Consider the following 15,664-nt stretch of genomic DNA (forward strand, 5'->3'; position numbering starts at 1 on the left):
AATATGCCACCTCTAAATGCTGACAATATAAAGTTTTGATTTCATTACAACAGCGGAATTCAAATGCCAGCCGGGACGTTTTCAGTGTGGCACTGGTCTCTGCGCACTCCCTCCTTTCATCTGTGATGGAGAAAATGACTGTGGTGACAACTCGGATGAAGCTAACTGCGGTGAGTAAAGAGGAAATAAAAAAAGAGAGAGGAAAAATTCATTCATTTCATTTTGGTCACTGAAGCACTTTTTGGGGGGGAGCTTATTTCCCACCGTGTCACACATGACAATAGCACTTTGGTGATAGTGGCAAATGAAACAATGCCCCCCGACAGGGAGAATACAATAGAAACAGAAATAGAAAAGAATGAAAGTGTTTCTATTCTATCTTGCCAGTCTGTGGGTTTATAGAGCAAGAGAAACCAAGTCCATTGCTCAAGTTAAAGCTCCCCCTACCAGCAAATATCCCATATCTATATAGTCATTTAAAAATGTTCTCTCCTCTTATCTTAGAACTCAATGTACGTGTCAGATATAACACCTCCACATCATCCTTACAACTTCTAATATAACTGTCTTTGTCCATAATTCTGCCCATTTGCTGTTGATGCAGTGGCAGTACATTTGTACTTTTACATGACTATTTAACTTTGATTTGATTTGTCTATTTTTTGTTCGTGTTTTGCTGTTGTTGTATTGTTACTTTGTTTTATTTATGTTGTTTCGTATCTTCAAAGTCATGGTAATGACGATTCTTGTATACTGTTATATGTAGGATCCCATTGCAAATGATTTACTCTTAAGAATAAAGTAATTGTACATATATGAAGTCAGTTGAGATATGCTCCAGTTACCTGTGACGCCAATGAAGAAAAATGGTATTGAAAATGGAAATATGGATAATAATCTAGATAAAAATCTAGTTAAACTGTGGTTGTCATGGTAGTGACGGTACTTGTTTGGACATGTTTCCTTTCAGAGACATACATCTGCCTTTCAGGCCAGTTCAAGTGCACCAGGAAACAGAAATGCATTCCTCTAAATCTGCGCTGCAATGGTCAAGATGACTGCGGTGATGGAGAAGACGAGACGGACTGCCGTAAGTTTCAGTCTAGGATTCAACTGTATTGAGCCTTTACATTGGCAACCTCATCAACTTGTTTTCACATTAACATTTCAAACAGCCTGTTCTCACGAGGAAGGACTTACTAAGAGGAGGCGTTCATACAAAAAGCAGTGCACAATAACTCGTCTTTGTTTCAAGGTTCATTGATGAACATTAGCGACAGTAATTCATTCATGATTTGATGTCCAAACTATAATCTCCTTGACAAAAAAATCCAATGGAATGGAAAATGTATGTAAAAGATCTTGAAGGTGATCCTACACTTTAGTCACATTTTGATTATTTTATTTCAAATCCATTGTTGTAGTATTTTACACAAACACTGACAAAATTACTAGCATTGTTTTTGAAAACAAAATAAACAGCATTTTTCTTTAAAAAACAACAACATATACAGTATCTTGCCATAACTGTACAGACTGTCACCTTCTTTTAACATTTTCAAATTGAGGCAATGAATTTCTTTAACAATGTAAAATTAATGCTTGTATATTTTGCAGGTCCGGGTAATTAAATATCATTTTTCTCAGAATAATCCAAATGGATTTAAAGCATTTTGGAGAAGAGCTCTTTCAATACTTCAGGACCTAATTGTTATCTACTCGTCAGCATATCACTCTGCATTCATGTCTTTCATATTGCTACATTTGTCTTGCATGTGATTGCGAGACAGGTTACAGCGGGGGAAAGAGAATGGAAAGGTGTTCAAAAGAAAAAAAGAATAGATGAAAAAAAATCTCCAATTACATTGAAGCTAATTACTTCACCCCTTCCTAAGACTGGATGTGGTTTTGAATGTCGTGTTGCAATTAAAACTGCAGCAGTGAATATAGAAATGCTGTCTGAGACAATGTGAGAGTTTATGACAACCTCCATAGCTTTTGGTAATACCCAACGATCATAGCTTGATTTGTATAAATAATTCCCATTTTTAAATTGCTATGTCCATTTTAAACACGTTAGATTAATCTCTCTCTCTCTGTCTCTCTCTCTCTCTCTCTCTTTATTTATTTATTTCCGCAGCGGAGAGCACATGCTCCTCTGACCAGTTCCAGTGCAAGGCCTCTATGCACTGCATCTCCAAGCTCTGGGTCTGTGATGAGGACCCCGACTGCGCCGACGGGTCAGACGAGGCTAATTGCGGTGAGTTGCAGAAATCCACTTAACCATAAATCACAACATTCCTCTTCCCTCGGTTAGAGTTTGGTGGGAATGTGATATAAACGGAATCAATTTTACACTCGGCTTCCTTCTCACTCAGACCTTCTACTCGTCTGATTGTAGCGAGACGTATCAGTCTTGAAGTACAGATCACACATACATACACGCACAGATGTCAATGAACTGCACTGGATCCACTTAAAGGAAAAAGGGGACGTTTTTCGTCTGACCTTGAAATTTGTTCAAGGGAAATATTGTTGGATTACATTCCTTGTTTGTTCTGAACTTGGATATGTGCCATTAAAAACGTGCTGAGCTGTTGTGAGTTATTTTGGCGATAATACTTTAAAATCAATTCAGTTTCATTTAAAAGTGGTGCCTTGAGACACAAGTTTAAATTGTCATTTGTTCTTGATTGGTGGAGTCAATTGTCACTTGTGGTTATGTTGGATTTGTGAAACTGAGTCATGTGACAGCGCCATAGGCTGATGTCCCTCTTAGAAACCAAAAAAAATAGATTGCCGTTCGATACAGGCAGAACTGACACATTGAATATGGTGGATGCACTGACGTATCCCTGGCAATGGCCGACACGTTCATTGAAAATGTAGCGCGCTCTGTCTCTGAGTACCGCAATCTCAGGGCACGGTGAGAGCGTCGGACTGAATTCCCAAACGTACCCTCTGTTGATATATTGTGCGAGCGTTGTATCTGCGTGACTAAGTGTAATGCAGCTATATGTTTCTGAGAAGAACTGGGTGTGTATCTGTACTGGGATGCAGCAAACAAACATGCAATGTTGTGTAAGCATGCAGCCAGTCATTTCTATCAATAGATAGATAATAAAGTAATCGTAATGTAGCTCAGTGTAATGTGCATTCAAATACAAATATAAAGTATATTGCATTAAAACTACTTTGAGTACTTTGAGGACTTAATTTCTTTAGTACATGTAATGGAGTAAACGTAGGGCATCACTCCTCACCTCTGTTAGTGACATCCAGTATACAGTCCATCCATCCAGGAAAACAGAAAAATGTAAAGTGTTCATTATTAGAGATACATTCAAACTGAAAACCAACCAAATGTCGGAACTGTCGACTAGTCTAAATGCAAACCGCATTAAAGTGGAGAGTAACCGGTAAAAAGCAAAGGAAAGAAGAAAAAGGCCAGGTTGTAATATATTTCATCGGATTTCTCACTTTTGTTGGAGTGAAGTGTTGCTTATTTGGAATGATTCAACATTGTTATGTTCCCAAAATGTTCTTGAATATCCTTTTGAAGAAAGTTGTATTTTTGGGGGCTTGGTGTCACAAATCCTGCTGAGGGTGATTGCTAGTGCAGTCAGGTATTTCATCTTATGGTGTGTTCCCCTCTGGGGAACATACTGTGTTTTGAACTCCGTCTCAAACTTACTCAGGCGACAACCCGGAGGATATGATGATTACGCCCGGAAAATATGATAGCAAGAGCAGCATTAATATTCATGCTCTTTGAAGCCTTTTTTTTTGTCTTTTTGTTTGTTTGAACCTGACGAAAAAGATGAAAAGACGTGCGGACCTCATGAATTCCGCTGTGAGAATAACAACTGCATCCCGGACCACTGGAGGTGTGACAGCCAAAATGACTGCGGAGACAACTCAGATGAGCAGAACTGCAGTGAGTAACCGGGCTCCTCTGCTTTCCCTCACCTCACTTTCTATACAAAGTCAACGCTCGACAGATACCTACACAGGAGAATGCAAGTTTTATGAAGACACCTGTGAGCCCCGCGAACCATCACAAGCATCCAATCACCTCTGCCTCAAACTCACACTCTCTCACACATTTTTCTGCTTGATATCAAGTCGATCAAGCTGAAGTTTTAACAATCCCATTGTTTCCGTTGTTGACGTTGCTATAATTAGATTCCTTTCAATTTTTTTCTAGATGACTTTGCTAATGAATGGCAGTCAATAATTTACAGCTCAATTACTGATGTATAGTGGTTTACTCACCTGACCAAATTGGGTTATTTTCTTATCAGTGAAGGTGTGAATGCAAGTAAGTCTTCCTGTATCAAGTTTGCTCATGTGCAACAAGAAGATGGAGTGGTCCATTTTGTAAAAAGGAAAGGGGGCACAGAAGAGCATTTTAACGTGGTTTTGAGCATATTAATTAAGATTAAAATGATCATTATTGCTTTAAATAGAAAAATACTTTATTAATCAATTTTTATTAGATGTTTGCGGTCACCTGGAAATCTCCTGTGTTTGCTTAATGGAAAGAAAGCCCCTGAAAAATAGATCAGCAGAACTCCGGGTTACGTCATCGCCATAGAAACGGAACTCTGACGTACACCGAGGGCTCCCTGTATTATGAATATTTATGATTTTATTCAGAATATCGGTGGATATTAAGGGCCAAATATCCAGTTGATAGAGATGTAGTGTAGATAAGAATAAAACATTTATCTTGATGCTAATTCTTATTCCTAGTGTTACACCTGTTCATGTTAGTTGAAATCTCAGGCCCCTGAGTTGCCTAATTCTAAATAATAAGAAATTTCCGATTTTTATTCAGTGCAAGCTGTGAATCTAGTAGAGACACACTCACGCACGCACACAGACGCATGCGCACACACACAAACACACACACACACACACACAAATAGTGCAGGATAATGAGAGGGAGAGTCCAGACAGCAGATCTGATGCAGCTGTTAAGCTGCGTCCTAATATTGTCCTTTGGGACACACTAAATGGCAGCAACACAATTTTGGCTTCAAAGAGTTTTGCCCCGTCGATTGCAAAATTTACATGGTGATCAGCTTTGCCAGCAGCCTCCACTGTTATCCCGCATCATCCATACAAAATGAGCCTAATTATCTAAAACTGCGTTGTTGGTTTTTTTCAAGGCATTAGCACATGGTTGTGAGCACAAATATTTGGCTAATAACAATATCTGGAGATGTGTTTGCTGTACATGTAATTTGCATGATTGTATCGCTTGTTTTTGTTTTTTAATAATATTTTTAATTCACTTTCTTGATGCAGCACCAGTCACATGTAACCACAAAGACTTTGCCTGTGCAAATGGAGACTGCATATCCTCCCGATTCCGCTGTGATGGGGACTACGACTGCTTGGATAATTCAGATGAGGTAAATTTTTGTTCATTAGGCACGGACTGTCTAAAGACACCCTGGTAAGACATTAACTTCAATATCAAACAATAATCAAAGTTTATAATAAGCACTTTTGTGGCTTTTTATGAGCTATTCAATCAGTCAGAAAATAAAACTTGATTTCTGGTCATTGTAACGAGACACCATAAAGTATATTACTTTGGTCACTGCCGTGGATGTTTCTATTCATCAACTCAAAATCCAATTGTTTATTGCCACCGATCTATATTTATTCGTCAAGTAGGTTTTTCAACGTGAATGTGTGTCTCGCCCAGCTTGTTGGCGAAAATCAGGTTGGTAAACCACTGTAATGACTAACAGATCCCTGTAGATGGGAGCATTGCATTGCTTTGGATTTGAGATCAGCACCGCTTTTGAGGAGAAGATTAATGGGTGAATTTTGGCTTTTTACGTCGATCGTGGGGGAGAGAAATTTCAACACATTGAAAGTTGGACAAGTTTAGGCACCTCACACTTGAAAATAGTATGTATATGTTTGGTATAAACAGATTGTGTCGTGGTAGTTAGTAGAAAGTGTGTATCGTGATCGTGAGAAAAGATAACGCAAATCATGGAGTGAATGACAAACAGCGTGTTAAAAAAGCCACACTTGAGCCATGCGGTGAGTCAGCGTCATTCATGCCGTGTTTTCTTAAGTGTATATCTGTATGTAAGTTTTTATTTTGCCATCAAAATCCCTTTCTTAGTCTTCTATTTGTTGTTTTATAGTTTGAGGTATCACAAAAGCAAAAAAAATAAATAAATAATAATTGTGTCAAACTCACTGTTCGGCTTGACTTCACAAAAAGCATGTTTTCTCCGCTTTTAGTCAGAAACCGTTTTTGGTGGAACCAACCCATGCTCTACTGCTGATTACTAAAGAAAGGATAGAGGTACAACGAAACTTTATCAGGTGAAAGAAGAGTCTACTATTTCTTTTGGCAGGTTCAGTGCTTATATTGTGATCAGTCAAAATGCTCTAAAATGGCTGGCAGTGAATGGGTCAACCAAAACAAGCATGCAGTCACTTAAACTTGAACTCTATAAATATGACTAAAATGAGTATCTTCTACAGTGATTTAGTGCATCAAATACAGCATGTGAATGAGCTTTTTAAGTTTAGTAAATCCTATTGGTTATAATTTCCAGTAAAATATGTTCAAGAATAAACATCAATGGTACAAATGCTTTCAAGGTTCATCTAAGTAGGCCCATCAATAGTACTGATGCTGTGCATAATTCACGGGCAAACATGGATGAATATTCATTATTCTCAGGGAATCTAGTTAGGAAATTACCCTTTATCTAAACATTTGCACTGCAGATTCCAGCTCTAATTTCTCCTAATGCTTCCCTTATTAACCCATTTTCAGAGATATCCCTCCTCAGTGGAGCTTTTCAGGGTCAGAACAGTTCAACTCCCACCCCGTTGTACGATCTTTGAGCTGGGCTGAAAGACGGATATGCTCAACGCTACAAATGAGACCTAAACGTTCTCTTTACAAGTGGATGCACAGTACAAACCACGAGTGCCTCTTCACCCACTCGCTATTTTCAAGCCTGAATGATGAACATTGTTTTTACTGCTGTCTATGTATCAGTTCAAGTGTAACATATTGTGCTACCATTTTTGCTGCTGTGTGGGTGTTTGTAGAATTGCGATCGTGATTGTCATAATATTATTACATTACATTCTGCAGATTTGATTCATTTCAGTACCCTTGTTAGCACTGTTTTTCCACCGTGTATTTCTTTTTTCTTATGTTCACATTTTGGCTCACAGAAAGGCTGCGAGGCACACTGTGCCGATGACCAATTTCGGTGTCACAATAACCTCTGCATCTCCAAAAAGTGGCTGTGTGACGGCCAAGAAGATTGTAAGATTGGAGAGGATGAGAGAAACTGCCAGGGAACAGGTACATGTTTTTTTTTTAATATATACTGAAAGCTGGGTGGTGCACAGCAGCATTTCTTGTTATTTTCTCTTTTATTTTCTGAAAAAAAAGTAAATCCTCCACCAGGTTAGGAAATTTTTTCGCTTTCTATCATTGAGTTTTTTGGTAATTTTCTTGTCCATGTCACATCGGGACTTAAGCTGTGGTTAGAAATTATTGTGCTGTCAGTGTGATGTGCCTCACAATGTGCAAATATGTTTTATAATTTATCTAAGCATAAATCCAGACTACACGGAGATTCAACACAAAGACTGGCTAACAGCTAGCAGCTAATCAGACCTCATTACAGCCAGCTTTGCACTCTCATTTGCTGATGCCCATGTCACTCACCAGGGCAGGAATCGCCTTTAAAGCTACACACACTCAAACTAACAGATGCTGTGACCCTAAGTAGACAAAAATAATACCTCACCTCTGATGCACGTTATTGTGTTTAATAATGTCTTTTTTAAATTTTTATCTGATCACTTGAGTAATTGATAGTAAAATTAATAGAATACTCAAAATTATTTGTCCTTAGGTGTGAATGCTTGTTTGTCTAAATGTGCCCTAGCGAACAGTTCAGGGTCTACCCTGCCTTTCGCCCAAAGTCAGCTAGCACAGGCTCCAATTCATCCAAATGAGCACAAGCCATATAGAAAATGGATGGATGGTCAGTCTGACTTTATGGGCGTGTGGGTGATTATTTGAGCTCCATTTGCTTTTAGCCACTCACTGCCATTCCTACAATGTGGACCTGTGTAATAACAATTAAGTTTACGGTTCTCCTTCGCAGTTGCCCCCTCATGTTCCGTGAACGAGTATGTGTGCGACAGTGGAGGGTGTGTGTCAGCCAGTCTGCGTTGTGATGGACATGACAACTGCCTGGATGGCTCAGATGAGGTCAGCACACATTTATGTCACTGAATATGCATTTGGATCAATGTCGCTAAAAGATCATATTTACGCTGTGTAATAACAGACTGGCTGCGTGAAAGAGTGCAGAGAAGATGAGTTTCTGTGCCTGAATCGCGCACACTGTATCCCTCGACGCTGGCGTTGCGATGGCGTTATGGACTGCATGGATCACAGTGATGAGGAAAACTGCAGCCAGGGTAGGTGCTACAGTATATCCGTTCAATTAACGTCTCATACATTTATATATGGACAAAAGTCTTTGGACACTGCTCCATTTTTTTACCACTATTTTATGCATAACATAGGTCAAAATTAGTCTGCGACATCTATGCGGTTTGTTGATTGTATGCAATAGCCGATGAAAGGCAAAAAAAGGCATAAAATTGTGTCAATCCGTTTCAAGTGTCGATGTCACATAGTTAGGCTAATTATTATTTAAGTACACACCCACTCAACTCAATTTTGGAAAATGGCTGAACAACACTAGCATCTGTATCCGGTCAGCTTTAAGCTATATCTCGGCAACTATAATGATTACTATTGTGAGACCACATCATCAGTAGAGTAAAACTAACCTGTGTCGCGATCGTTTAGACCTGGCTCACGTTCCCTATTAGTGGGCAAACAATCCAATGCTTGGTGGATTCTGCTTCACAATGATGGGCAGAGCCAACATCGAAGGATCAAAAAGTGACGCTCCTGTGAACACTTGACTGCCACAAGACCCTAGATATAGCATACTACCAATCAAAGCGAAGCTGTTTTCCATCTTCAAATTAAGGAGAACAGCAATCCAATTAGTGCAAAAGCTCATTTACATAACAAATATTCATGAGAAATCCGGCTGTCTCATCTGCCGGGCGTTTTGGACCAACTAGAAAAGCTTGTAAAAGGGCATCCTGGGCATTTCCAATCCAATGTTATTCTGCAAGCCTGTTTAAGGACATCAAAGATTATTTAAAAAAGATGCATATTCTGTATTTTTATTTTATTTTCACGATTTAACAGTTCCCAGTAGGACTGTAACGATACACCAAAGTCAAGTCATATCTCCATTTCTCAACCCACTGTTCAATACAGTTAGATTATTATTATATATATATTTAATTTATTAATATAATAAATACATTTGGAAGAGTACACTGTACCTGTGGTTTCTTCCGGGATCCACTTAAATTAATTTGGGGACGATGTCTTTTTGATGTGACTTGGAGAACATTTTTGAAGCGCTAACGGCAAATAGTCTGGGTCATGTCAACTAGACGATTTCCATCTCTGGTCTCAACTGGGTGGCCAAAATGCTGCCATACTGCTGACGTAAATAAGCTTGGAGGGTCCGCTATTTCGTGGTTATTAGTCTGACTACCCATGTGTCTTCCACAACTCCAGTCCACTCTCCTCACTTAGTTGAGCAGAACTAGCATTAGCATTAGCCACAGTTTTGCTCACACCGGTCAGATGACAGTCACTGGAAAAAGTCACATGACACGCAGGAGGCTTGATGAAGAAATGTATCTTCAATTACCACCACCACACAAAACTAAATGCAGCTCTGCTTACCCTTTGCCAGCACATGATAGCAGTGGCGTCTCACCCATCGTGGAAGCCTCTGCATGTTAGTGTTTCAGGCAGTGTAGTCAAGTGGGTCTGGATATTCGCCGAGACGAGCTGATCATGTCATGGGCTGAAAAACTCGACCGCCTGCCTTGGCTGGTTGGGTTGAGATGAAGAGACGGAGTAGCGGGAAAGAGGGTAGATAGAGAGAAAAATGGATAGAAGGGTTGAGCGGAGGGATGAAAGAACAAATGGAGCTTCTACTTCAACCAGATCACACATTATAAACTGATATACCTATAAAAGGTGAAATTATAATCGCTAAGTGTCACAACATCCTTTGTCCATATTGTCTTAGTCAGACTTACAAGAACAGAACAACGATTACATAGGCAAGTGCTTCCCACCTACATGCCATGGATAAAAAATAAAAAAAAAACTATAAAAGATTTTAAATTAGATGGACGGGGAGAGGAACTAACTTGAGTAACACCTTTTGCTCGCTTGACTACACTTCAATGAGAGCTGATGTTGAAAATGTGTGGGGGAGTGTTTCATTTCTTTGTGTGACCATAGGTGCTTTCTTTTGCCGGGCTGATGAATTCATTTGTAATAACACCTTGTGCAAACTTCACACGTGGATATGTGACGGCAAGGATGACTGCGGAGACAATTCTGATGAAGACACAGGCATGTGCGGTGGGTTGGACTCAACTTTGCTTTTCTGTAAAGACAATGTGGCCATCTTCTTTTCAAGATATTTATGAACGGCTACCCCCCCCCCCCCCCCCCCCGACACGGCAGATATTTAAATAGGTAGTGTGCATTTTTTACCCCCTTACAAAGCCATAACCATTTGCTTTTTATCTCCTTTCATCTGCAGAAAAACTTCCTTGCCCTCCTACGAGGCTATTCCGCTGCAGAAATAATCATGTTTGCCTGCGCGCCGACCAAGTCTGCAATAAAGTGGATGACTGTGGCGACAGCTCGGATGAAGAAGAGTGTGGTGAGGACACGGTGCATCAATATAGATTATAAAGCTTATTAACATACAAAGGGCCTATGTAGTATATGTACAGTATTAAAAACCTTGTATGTGTGTTGGGAGTGGGACGCTACCACAACTTCCAACTAACTTCACTTAATGTTAATCAGTAATAAAATAATTATATTCAAATAGAAAAAAACAAGTAATTGACCCCCACCTAAAAGTGTTTATAATTGCCTTTATTAATAGTCCCGAGTTCTATTCCATTTTCTGTACCGCTTATCCTCACTAGGGTCGCGGGCGTGCTGGAGCCTATCCCAGCTATCTTCGGGCGGGAGGCGGGGTACACTCCGAACTGGTCACCAGTCAATCGCAGGGCACATATAAACAAACAACCATTCGCACTCAGATTCACACCTACGGGCAATTTAGAGTCTTCAATCAACATACCACCCATGTTTTGGGATGTGGGAGGAATCCGGAGTACCCGGAGAAAACCCACACAGGCACGGGGAGAACATGCAAACGCCACATAGGGGTTTGAACCCCGGTCCACAGAACTGTGGGGCAGATGTGCTAACCAGCCGCTCACCGTGCCGCCCTTTATTAATAGTATAAACTGTAAATTATGCCACAAACTCTAATCCCAATGCATTTCAATATTACTGTATTTCAAACTCATTATACAACACTACCCATAAAAGTAAATGATGTTCAGATGATATTGAAATAATGCCATGTAAGTGCACAAGTCCATGAACATATGGCAAAGGGCTCCTTAGGTCCTCCTAAACATGCACGGCTTGTGTCTCAGTTGAGATGTATCCCTTCAACATACAATGGGGCCTTGAAATACGAGTTCGTTCCATGATCACATTCATGATGCAAAACCCCACTGAAATGAATGGACATGTAATCTATTCCAGCCTGCTGGGTAAAAAACAATACACATTTTTATAACTTGTATTTTTTTTCTTTCACGACCATAAGGTGCACCGTATTAAAAGGTGCAGTCTCAGTTACGGGGTCTATTTCTGTATTTAAGACATACATAAGGCGCACCGTATTATTGGGCGCAGGCATGGTAAAACATATGCTATCTTAAAACATAAGTTAGCATGCAGGCAGGCTAAAACAATGTTTTTAAAAAGGCAGCGGGAGAAAAACTGAGTTCGGTTGTACTTTATTGAAATATTTAACAATGTACTCACGTTATTTATTGATCAATCCTCATCCACAAATCCATCAAAGTCCTCATGTTATGGATCCGAAATGAACACCTGGGCAAGTTCTCCATCAAACACGCCAGGTTCCCTCTCGTCATTGTCGGAGTCATTCCCGTTGCCGTGCGGCTCCTCAGAAATGATGCCGGCTTTTACGAAAGCTCGAACAACAGAGCAAGCAGACACGTTAGCCCAAGCATCCACAATCCATTCACAAATTGTGGCGTAGCTCGCCCGGCGCTGCCTCCTAGTCTTAGTAAAGACTAGGAGGCAGATATTCGCCATCTGTCATCCATGGCTCCCTCGCCGCTCACTTCACTTTGAACGCCCTGTTTACACGGATGTCCAGCGGTTCGTCAAGCCCCTCGGAATGATGGCAAGCTCCAAGTTATTGCACTCATGCACATTCATCCAACGCGGTCCACCTCGTCTTGTTTCCGCGTTTTATTTTTTTTCCGCGGAAACTCAGCTTCGTCTTCTTGACTTGGCAAAGCTCGTTTTCCTGCTTCCTCCACTTGCGAACCATGGATTCGTTGATCTTGAATTCTCTCGCGGCTGCTTGTTTCCCATGTTCCTCCACGTAACTGATAGCTTGCAGTTTAAACTGTGCTTCGTAAGCGTGTCTCTTCGTAGGTGCAGTTATCGACTGCGGTCAAGCCAGCCTCCACTCGTAAAGTAGCAGTCAAGCCAGCCGCCCCTAATTTTGTTCATACTAGGCATTACGGTAATAGGTCGCCAACTCGCGGTGAAAGCCACCTTCAAAATAAAAGCTTCCCAATAATACGGACGTCAGTGCTCTTCGGTTAAGGAATGCAACCAGCAAAGTTAATTATACCTACTGGGGGCGTGCCTTTAGCGTCCTCCTTCACGCGCACCCTTCCCGCTTTACGGCTGCATGCTGTCCTCAGCCACGTCCGCTTTTCCTCTGCATAAGCAGCGTGTCGGCAGGAAATGCTCCCAGTCAGTCAAGCGGCGCGCTCATCACACAACAACATTTATAGATTTTGGAACTCACATAAGGCTCACCGCATTATAAGACGCCCCGTCCATTTTGGAGAAAATTTAAGACTAAGTGCGCCTTATGGTTGTGAAAATACGGTAGTTATATTTAGCTCTATATTTAATTCAATATCTTTAATAGTTGATGACTGTATATTGTGGATGCAGAAGGTGGAGGATTTCTGCAAATTGCTTCTATGATAACTGTTGCATGTCGTTTTCTTTTTACGACAGCCTGACATATTTGTGCAGCGTGGCACTGATTTGAGTGATGGCGCCGAGCTGGCCCGAGTGAACGGGACAAATTACTTCATTCATATTTCACTCTTTCATCCTCTCTCTCTTTCCCTCTTATCTTCCTCTCTAATTCCATTGATCCGGTCATCAGTCTCTCACTTCAGTCCATTACCTCCCTCCATTGTGCGCCTATTCCCTCCATCTATCTTCTAAATCTCACCTCAATCCCATCATGCCACCCTTCCATCCTACTCTCACTTAATTTTGTTGCTTCCTTCTTTCCCTCCCACGTCATTGCGCAAAGATTCGATTTCCTCTTGATCTCGATATTTGACTAGGAGGTTGTGCTTAACAGTGAACCAATAACCAACCAATCTATGGTGTATGTGACATGTATGGGAATTGGAACCGGCTGTTGACATTTTCTTCACATTATCTTATACTCACATTATCTTTTGAACCTGGAAGCTACATTTCAGGGTTTGGAACATCTGACAGTAGTTTAGTAGTAGAACACAACTCCTTCTTAAATCAAGGACCCCGTGTACAGAGACTTTAGCACAGAGATCAGTAATTTAGGGGTCCGCAAAATTCTTTGCAATACATTATATTGGCTTTTTTTTTAAATGCCAGTACAACAAAAATACATCAATTACCCCCACCTAACTTAGCTTTTCATATAATTTTAACATATCAAAGATCAAAATCCGACATCCCGATTTTTCTTTCTCACGCACTCTTTTCTCTCATTTAGAGTTAAACAAGTTAGGCAAGGCGACCTCATATTTGCTGCGTGGAAGAAGTTTTTAACATGTTGCTAAATCACTTCTTTTGCAATGTATAAATGGGCATCATGTCTTTTGCAAATTTTAGCACAATTGATTCCATGCTTGTAATCCACCATGCTCCATTCTCGTCATACGGAAAAACTGATTTTAGCAAAGTTGTTAGTGGAAGAATGTCAGCTAGCGACAATGGCTAAATATTGAATGGAATGCAGTTATTTTTTATCAAACAGGTCATTAATATGAAGTTTGAAACAAAAAGCTAATAATACCCATGGCAATTAGGGGTGCACATGGTAGTTATGTTCAATCCGCTATATGCAGAATGTCACCTGACCAAACCTGAAAAACAGGTTGGTGGACTTTTTGTGTATGCTGTAATAAATAACGGGCATAACTACAGTTTGATGATATGATGGTTTGGAGCCGAACTTTTTGTTTTCTTCATAACTGGTGTCTTCGGGAAAAACAGTTAAGTACATGTATATAATTTCATTGTACAAATATGATATACTGTACGTGTAAACATGAACAAATCCTGAACATAGGCTATTGTCATCTTTGATAGCACTTGAATACATCTTGTGTAAAACAAAAGTCATTGCAGACATGTAAAGTTCCTCTGGGTGCTTTGTGCCAGTCTCCTGCGATAGGGTTCTGCCATTTAACCACGCCGGAATAAAGTGCTTTGACCTGTTTTTGACAAATACAGAAGTAGGTGGCGCATATACCTTATAAGCCTTGAAAAAAAATGTCTGTCTCTCTCTCTCTCTCTCTCTCTCTCTCGCTCTCTCTCTCTCTCTCTCTCTCTCTCTCGCTCTCTCTCTCTCTCTCTCTCTCTCTCTCTCTCTATATATATATCTATCTATCTATCTATCTATCTATCTATCTATCTATCTATATATATATAAAAGAGCGGCACGGTAGACGACTGGTTAGAGCGTCTGCCTCACAGTTCTGAGGTCCGGGGTTCAATCCCCGGCCCCGCCTGTGTGGAGTTTGCATGTTCTCCCTGTGCCTGCGTGGGTTTTCTCCGGGCAGTCCGGTTTCTTCCCACATCCAAAAACATGCATGGTGGGTTAATTGACGACTCTAAGTTGCCCGTAGGTGTGAATGTGAGTGCGACTGGTTGTTTCTTTGTATGTGCACTGCCTCCTACCCGACAGGGATAGGCTCCAGCACGCCCGCGACCCTAGTGAGGAGAAGCGGCTCAGAAAATGGATGGATGGATATGTATATATATTCTCCTCTGGGTTCCAAAGCAGAGGTGGTGGCTGGAAGACCTCGACCTTGCGGGAAGACCGAGTTCACCTGCAGTAACCGACGCTGTATCGCCATCCAGTTGCAGTGCGACCTCTTCAACGACTGCGGCGATTTTGGCTCGGATGAGCAGGACTGCAAAGCCTGTGAGTGCAGCACCAAATGACTCAATCAAAGCGAGCAAAACTACTCTGTGATCCCATGAGCTTATCGGGAGGCGGGACTATCTCCTCGTTTTAGCTGTGATGTTCAGTTATTTATGCTAATATATGTATGCCCCTGTTTTTGAGATATGTTGTGTGTGATGTGAAAGACCATGCTG

The 15,664-nt window shown here is 40.7% G+C and overlaps 1 protein-coding gene across 8 annotated transcripts in view; it reads left to right on the top strand.

Moving 5' to 3' along the window:
- The window catches only part of lrp1bb (low density lipoprotein receptor-related protein 1Bb), a 341,490-nt gene that overhangs the window by 289,625 nt on the left and 36,201 nt on the right, over positions 1–15,664 (top strand). For 5 of the 8 annotated variants that reach the window (XM_061691330.1, XM_061691337.1, XM_061691334.1 and 2 more), the window contains 11 exons: positions 54–170; positions 971–1,090; positions 2,141–2,260; positions 3,821–3,937; positions 5,314–5,420; positions 7,228–7,360; positions 8,175–8,281; positions 8,361–8,493; positions 10,427–10,549; positions 10,734–10,856; positions 15,345–15,488. In XM_061691330.1, coding sequence (XP_061547314.1) covers positions 54–170; positions 971–1,090; positions 2,141–2,260; positions 3,821–3,937; positions 5,314–5,420; positions 7,228–7,360; positions 8,175–8,281; positions 8,361–8,493; positions 10,427–10,549; positions 10,734–10,856; positions 15,345–15,488 — 1,344 coding nt within the window. The remainder of the gene's footprint in view (positions 1–53; positions 171–970; positions 1,091–2,140; positions 2,261–3,820; positions 3,938–5,313; positions 5,421–7,227; positions 7,361–8,174; positions 8,282–8,360; positions 8,494–10,426; positions 10,550–10,733; positions 10,857–15,344; positions 15,489–15,664) is intronic. The other 3 variants (XM_061691332.1, XM_061691333.1, XM_061691338.1) reach the window with 1 other exon arrangement.

This window comes from Phycodurus eques, chromosome 12 (genome assembly GCF_024500275.1).
Source record: "Phycodurus eques isolate BA_2022a chromosome 12, UOR_Pequ_1.1, whole genome shotgun sequence".
NCBI classification, from domain to species: domain Eukaryota; kingdom Metazoa; phylum Chordata; class Actinopteri; order Syngnathiformes; family Syngnathidae; genus Phycodurus; species Phycodurus eques.